Source organism: Dysidea avara, chromosome 7, assembly GCF_963678975.1.
Source record: "Dysidea avara chromosome 7, odDysAvar1.4, whole genome shotgun sequence".
Lineage (NCBI taxonomy): Eukaryota > Metazoa > Porifera > Demospongiae > Dictyoceratida > Dysideidae > Dysidea > Dysidea avara.
The window spans coordinates 9,333,244-9,340,780 of NC_089278.1; the positions used below are offsets into that span (position 1 = coordinate 9,333,244).

Sequence of the window (7,537 nt, forward strand, 5' to 3'; positions counted from 1 at the left end):
AGCAAATCACTGCCTGTACCACAATTTCATAATTTATTCTCACTTTCAAAATAATACAACTAGTATGTATGTATGTATTGGGGACTTAGTCCACTTCTAGTTACTCTAATCAGGCTTATGAACTCCTGCTCTAATACAGCAGTCATATAGTCTAATCAGGAGTTCATAAGCCCGTAGGGCGTCTAATAAAGCAACCAGACACACTGAATGTGCCTTTCTCCATGTAAATCATTTCATTTCTCAACTGCAGTTCAGCTAGGTAGTTTCACATAGTTTATAATTCTTATTGCAGATAATATGTCATATAGCATAGCTTTACAACACGTTTGAATTTTTGATTACCACAACTCTGATCAATTTGGGTAAAGTATTGTAATGTTAACATAGCTAATTTGTTAACTGGTTAGCTAGTTAGAACTGCATGGGTGTAATATTATTATGCTACTGCATGACACTATTGATAGAGGCAACACAATTATAATTTGCTTTAGTCTTTAAATTTGTCAATGATACAAGGCAGCTATGTGTTCATGGGCTTATGAAAAATGACTTCCCATCCTCGTGCTTTTTTTTGGACAATACAGCAAATCTCTCTTAAGGACCCTCTGTGTACAAGACACTTTACATTTAACCTCTTTTAAAATTCTGAGATCTCTAATACATCTCTACCAATACATTTCTAAAAGACAACCTCCCCACAAGAGCAGATCCAGGGGGGAGGGTGCACCAGTGTAGTAGACATATGGAGCAGAAGCTAAAGCTATTTCATGTTTCAGGACTAAAATTTTGATGTAGAGAATTATACACAAATACAGGGGGTGTGGCTGGGATTTTCCAAATGGGGTTTCCACTTGTGTAATCGTGAGATCAGGCATAATAATTGTAGGTCAGATAGATTAAAAGTTGACCATAAAAAGAGAGCATTTAGACTACAGGCATTTGACAATCTAAAATTAAATCTTCAGCATCTGGGACTGCACCCCTGCATCCTGGATCTACTTTCCAGTGACAGTCATGAGTAGTTTATGTGCCTAAAGTAAATTCTAAAATTACCGAGAATTACATACAAATTTATATTAAAAAATCTTAGATTCCTAGCAGACTAAGTGTGGATATATATTATAGTGCTGCAGATGTAAGTTTTCGTACTAAGCAACTGTAGAGGATTTAAATGGTACATGTGGCAACTGTTCTATTAGAGTATTTCACTGACTGCTCTATTAATGTACTCGATATTCTGTAACCATATAGGGAGGGGGAGGGGCTGTGCTCCCCTAGACCTGCCACTGTAAAAAACAATGTACATTTTTTGATGTACTTGTGCTAATTTTTGCAAAAAAACAACAAATCAACAGCATCACACTGGTCTGGGCTTTGCTTGCTGCTGACAATTTCAGTAGGGTTTAACCCCCCTGCAAATATATAAATCATAACGCTTTCTCTTAAATGGATCAAGAGTTGTACAGGGATAAGTGACAATCATGAGTAGTTCAGCTAGCTACAGCTTTAATTATTAATGGACCTAAAGAATGGCGTACACAAGACCATGTGCATTTCATTTGCAAAATATTTTTAGCAGGCTAAAGTGTATCCATGTGGGATAGTGCTGCAGATACTAGTTCTCATACTCAACAACTAAGAAGTGTTATGTGAGGTGACTATTCTATTAGAGTATTTGACTGACTGCTCTATTAGCGTATCTCAATATTTTGTCTTTTTGGGTGGATCCGCCAGTCCTTAAACAGTAAAGTTGACTAAAATCATTATTACATAGAAGTTCTACTGTAAACTGTGAATCAATCCTGTGTCAAGATCTAGTCATTATAACAAGGTGATTTCATTAAAGGGGTGGCTAAGTGAGGTTTTACTGTAGTCTGGAAATTTATGTTTATAGGTACACAAAGCCACCTTTCACATAACCAGCCTCACAACCCAAGATGATTTTTACCAACTGAATTGATTTTGCATGACAAAGCTGTACGTACACTACATTATTTTTTGTTATTTGAGCATTTCATCATCATCATCAAACGGATTTCCTTCATCTGGGTCAGTGGCAGGTAATTTGCTATACCGTGTGTACTTCACAGGTTCTACACTAGAGTAGTGAACAGGCTAAGGATGGCAACCACTGGCACAAGTAGCTCACAACTAACCTCTTGGGATGTCTCTTGTACATCATGACACCAATAACACACAGAGCTGCTGTGATAAGTGTTATTATGATCACTACTAGCAGCCCCAATACTCCCTTGTGGGTCACCTGTAGTAGAAGGAGTACATGAAACACCCAGTCAACTTAGATATAACTAACCTCCACTGGTGTTGGGGTAGAAGGAGGTCTAAGGTCAGTATCATGACCTTTGCACGATTCATTGGTGTATTTGATAAAATCTTCCTTGTTGGTACACAGGTCGCCGGGAATAGGTCTTTGACCATTAGATGGCTTCCGGTAAATGTTCTGACCCTCAGGGCAATGTTTGCTCATGTCAAATCCTTTCTGATGTGTGCACTTATCACCTGATGATTTCCTCATGTAGCCATAATCACTATATAGTATGTGTGAGCAAATTTATCACATGTTGAACACATGCACACTTACCATTCAAAATCACTCAACCTGCATTTGCACGGTTCTTTTCCAATTGGTCTGTATTTGTAGGAGGCTTCATTGTAGCAGCTGCAAAGTGGTATGCAATAAAGGCATGGCTGGATGTAGCTTACATTGCTTCAGGCTTTGTGAGGTTGAACACTCGATTGTAGCCTAACAAACAATCTGTCTCTTTTACATTTTGATAGTCAGTCTTGTGACCTAACCAACGTCACAAACTCATCCACACTATGTGGCTATTGGTTTATAGCTTACATGGCCTGTCTAAAGCTTGGCTAAACTTGACAGCATGTACAATCCACTCTGATGTATTGTTAGCATGACTCGGTACACCGAATGCTAGTCCAACTAAACTGCCGAGCATGAAGTCACTCACAAGTCCTTTGAGGACAAACTGGCCAGTAGTGTCCAGTGGAAATTTGTGGAAACACTTGCCACGATCATGAGACACCCTGTAGGGACAAATGAGTGGGTACCATGTACTGTACAACAAACACACACTACATATAGACAGCGTTCAGTTGCCATGGTTATAACTAGGGCTGAAACGATCATACTCTCTAGAGTTAACGATCGAGTACTCACGAATACTAACTACTTGTAGTCATATACCCATTTGACATGTTTTTATATTGACTTCAAGCAGTTTACAGCTTTTTCAAGTAATAACAATGATACACACACACACTGTATTAAAGTGCGGATGTTAGTGTTCCTGACAAGAAATTATGCCAATCAAACTATATAGCCTTCATTGTGTCACTCCCTTATGGCAAATACATCATGTGAGCAGGGTCATGTGATCTTAATGAGTACTTGAGTACCAATTTTACTATCCGAGTACCAGAATCCTTAATGAGTACTCAAGTGTTTGTTTCAGCCCTAGTTATGACTACTCTCCTACCCATTGAAACATCAGGATACTGTACACTACTTAGGTGCTACGAGTCAAATAAATCCTCTAGGGTGGTACTAGTACCCTGCAGGAGACTATACGTGTCTCAACAGGTGAAGGCGTTAATACCCAAAGTCCCAACTGTTATGCTAGACGTGGAATTGCTTCCATAGCTAACACCAGATTCCCACTAGACAATGATACTATACAAAAACAAAAGCTCACCAAATATCTGTAGAATTCACTGAACGCTGAACAGCATACAACAAATTGCCATAATCACTGATAGCATAAGAATATCTCCCTGGAGGTAGTGGCTACAAGAACACCAGCCCATAAACACACAATAGAGACAACATGCAACTTTATAATTCACTTACAGAATACCAGGTCTTCCCTGCATCGTCAGAAATGAACATCCTCGATGGGTTAGTTGTGTCAAACACATGATTACCAACCACACCTATGGGGCATTAAATAGAGATACAGTGACATACATACAGCACACCAAGATGTTGCCGTACCATGTGCCATGATAATGTGAGGAGCAGTCTCTTTGCTCAATGGCAGTGGATATTTAAAAAAGAAGCTCTTACTCCGACTGTAGTTCATGTGTAGGTGAAGGTGACCTTCACCACAAGACCCTCCCTCCTAGAAGACACAAAGTGATTGTGGTATAAATGATAGTGGCTTACACAGAGAGTGGCTGTTAGGGTAGTCCAGGTGGCACCTCTGTTGAATGATATTCTACTGGTGACATGTCCATCTATTTGACCACAGAGTGACAAGCTTAAATCATACAGTACCACCATCTCACCATCTTCTTTAACACTTGTGATATACACACCCCTGGCTGACTGAACCTCATAGAAATCATGTACCGCACTAAATACAGTACTCGAGTACTGAGATATAAAATAACAAACATTTATGAGTAGTACGTCATACAAAGGGCCTCACCAGATGGTTCTCTAAGGAGATTGAGTAGAACTCCCCTGTGCTGTCCGAGGTGTAAAGGGTGCCTCGTCCAGCCACTAAAAACAATAGAGTCACACATGCTACACAGTATATTACATGTAGCTTACTGGTGTTGGTGTTGACATGAATGAATACTCCAACTTCGTGTGTTGTCATTAGAACGTACGTCTGCAAACACAAAAAAATAAATGTGTGTGTGTGTGTGTGTGTGTGTGTGTGTGTGTGTGTGTGTGTGTGTGTGTGTGTGTGTGTGTGTGTGTGTGTGTGTGTGTGTGTGTGTGTGTGTGTGTGTGTGTGTGTGTGTGTGTGTGTACATATACACACTGCACAGTATTATGAGGTGTAGTGTATTATAAAGGTGTTGGTACCTGTGACCACTTAAGAGCAGGTAGTCTTGCCAACACAAAATTTTCCCCACCATCAGTTGAAACATACAGCGAACGAGACTGTCCACTCTAACAAATGTAATAACAACATACTATAATTATAACATCAAAACCGGAGCTGGGCAGCATTTTTTAAAAAGCATCATGATATATCATATCACAGTACTGTTGACAAATAAAACTTGGTGTGTGTGAATGTTTAATTGAGTTATACAATGTATTAGACATGTGACTCCTCTATTAGATAATTTTGACACTTTTTAATAGATACGACCAATACGTACAGCAAATATTCTAGCACTAGAAAATCAGTTAAGTACCAACACCATGGTAATATTGTTAAATTTGGACAACACACTAGTATCTTCTCATTAAAATACCATAATTGTAGAAATACCTACTTAAAACATTTGCAGAGAATTGCTGAGGGTGATTTAGTATGGAAGACATAGTAGTTTGGTGTCTTAACAACACTGAAAACATATCATTATGATTCTCAGAAATGTTACCCAATGAGCATGTAATTATACAGTTGCACGCTATGTAGCTGTTATTCAGATGTTAACACTGGTTAAAATATATACGTTCCCGTCCCTTCTACGTACACTTACATTATCTGAAGTGTTCTTTTTAGACAGGAACAAATACCTTCCATCAACCAGAAAGAGAAAAGCATTTTTGTCCAGCACTAGACACAACATACACATGAAGTTACGTACTATAAACAAAACCATTTTGACATACACTGGGTATTTCCCTTAGGATTTTTCTTGTACAGCCACCTATCACCATTGCTGTGCTTCACTGTGTAGTACAAGTATTCAATCTTGTCCGATTCAATGTAACCCCTGTACAGTAGGTCAATACTGAGATGTACTTGTAGGACTTACACATCCAGTTGATGAATGTCGCCTGAAATCTTTGCCCAACTTTCACCATGATTCTCACTCAAAAACAACTGCAACCAAATGATAATGATAAGAATGGTCAGAATGAAGGAGGTTTAGTACCTGTGATGTATTGTCCATGATGATGATTCGGTTGTAATCCACTGAGCTCAGTAACATGTCATTAACGTCATCAAAACTGTTACTGGGAGTTTGATGCTTGTGCCAGCTGTTCCCCGAGTCAAGAGAGACATAAAGGTGTTTGTAATCTGCTGATAGTAATACAACCTGAAATGGTAACGTAACATAGCATTACAGGATACATGTACACGACATTACACATGCATGTCGTGTAACACACACTACACTACACACACACGCACACACCATTGATGGATTTGCTGGGGATCTAGTCAAAGTATCCACAATAGTAGGAGCATTATCAATCTCTTTACTCTTATCATCAAACATCAAACTGACCCTATTGTTTGATGCACTACACACACACACACACAAGTCACACACTACACCACACATCAACTAGTCCACTCACAGGTCCAATCTCCACAAATTAGTAGGGGAGGTTATCTTGGAATTGAAGGAACTACTCTGATCACTGGCAGCTATTAGTATTACCTAAGGGTGGATCATGAATAACTAGCAAGTTTTTTTTTTTTTTATTAAACAATATTGAGCATCACAATTTAGAGTATATACATATCCCTGTGTTTGAACCCTAAGCCAACGGATGATGTCATGTTATTTGTCCCATATGATATGAGTGCTTCATTAATTTAATGATGCTTTGATGCATGCAGTGACTGGCAAGAGAATAGAATAACACAAATAAGACCTCAAAGACAGCAGATAGCTACACCAATAGAATGTATCCTAAATACATCAAGAGCAAGTTCTTGGTAATTATTTAACTAAGTGGATAATTGCTCTCATTACACAGCCATATGCATACATTATCACCAAATCACTTTACAAATTCCAAATCATGATAGCTTACTTCCTCATAAGTGGACTTTACTATATAGCAACACTATCCTAATCAAGAATGCTACCCATCAGGGAGTGATTCACTAAGTGTGAACCATACAAACACAAATACCCCCAAACCCCCCTGTATGTACAACAGCAACAACAGAAACTCCACATACACACACACATACCTCACTGTGTAGCCAAACAGGTTGTAAGTATGTCTTAGATTCTGGTACAAAAATCTGACAGAGATAAGGAGTGACCACTTGTACACATACAAGTGTTGTGTACCTGTACAACTTGAGGTGCACTAGTGAAGCCACACTGTTTGTCACCTCTCCTGGCTCTCCCATGACTATTAACTACACCTGTCACTAATAAAAAACACGAGACCTTTCAGTATGCATTCACATCCCCAGAAGGTTAATTCACAGATATTTTAATATTCTGCTATTACGCCAAAATACATACAACTACATGATAGGACAAAAGTATGCGTTCATCGCTTTGTTTTCAAACGTACCATCGTGTCCTTTCGTTAGAATTTCTAAGCGGGAGCTTCGATGCCAAGGCCATGTTTCTATAGCTATTGTTGTTGAACACAACAACAGGCCTAGTAGAATAATCCGACCAGTGACAGATTCCATTCAGCTACCCTGAATGTCAGCAAGCTGTAAAACACGTGACCATTCTAATAAACGCCTCCAAAATATTCAACAAGCGCATGAAAACAGCGACTAATTACTCTAATAGAACATACACCTTGCAAATTACTCTAATAGAACGCACA

At 38.8% G+C, this 7,537-nt stretch overlaps 1 protein-coding gene across 1 annotated transcript; it reads right to left on the reverse strand.

Annotated features, from left to right (window-relative positions):
- Window positions 1-1,938: 1,938 nt before the first annotated feature.
- LOC136260292 (sortilin-like) lies at window positions 1,939-7,444 on the reverse strand. The gene is made up of 23 exons (XM_066053975.1): window positions 7,271-7,444; window positions 7,039-7,121; window positions 6,936-6,989; window positions 6,311-6,393; window positions 6,145-6,253; window positions 5,881-6,045; window positions 5,761-5,828; window positions 5,615-5,718; window positions 5,482-5,558; window positions 4,853-4,939; window positions 4,592-4,652; window positions 4,467-4,540; window positions 4,324-4,411; window positions 4,202-4,272; window positions 4,031-4,157; window positions 3,887-3,969; window positions 3,732-3,823; window positions 2,867-3,063; window positions 2,725-2,812; window positions 2,603-2,680; window positions 2,315-2,549; window positions 2,157-2,263; window positions 1,939-2,098 (listed from the first exon to the last, which is right to left on the reverse strand). The coding sequence occupies exons 1-23, from the start codon at window positions 7,392-7,394 to the stop codon at window positions 2,002-2,004; spliced, it is 2,352 nt and encodes a 783-aa protein (XP_065910047.1). The 5' UTR covers window positions 7,395-7,444; the 3' UTR covers window positions 1,939-2,001.
- Window positions 7,445-7,537: the final 93 nt, after the last annotated feature.

Excerpts from the sequence above, each read along its gene's own strand:
- LOC136260292 (XM_066053975.1), bottom strand. The coding sequence starts at position 7,394 with ATGGAATCTGTCACTGGTCGGATTATTCTACTAGGCCTGTTGTTGTGT. Across the intron at positions 5,719-5,760 it reads GACATTCATCAACTGGATGT|GGGTTACATTGAATCGGACA; the intron begins GTAAGTCCTACA and ends CCTACTGTACAG. Across the intron at positions 4,940-5,481 it reads AAAAGAACACTTCAGATAAT|AGTGGACAGTCTCGTTCGCT; the intron begins GTAAGTGTACGT and ends TACATTTGTTAG.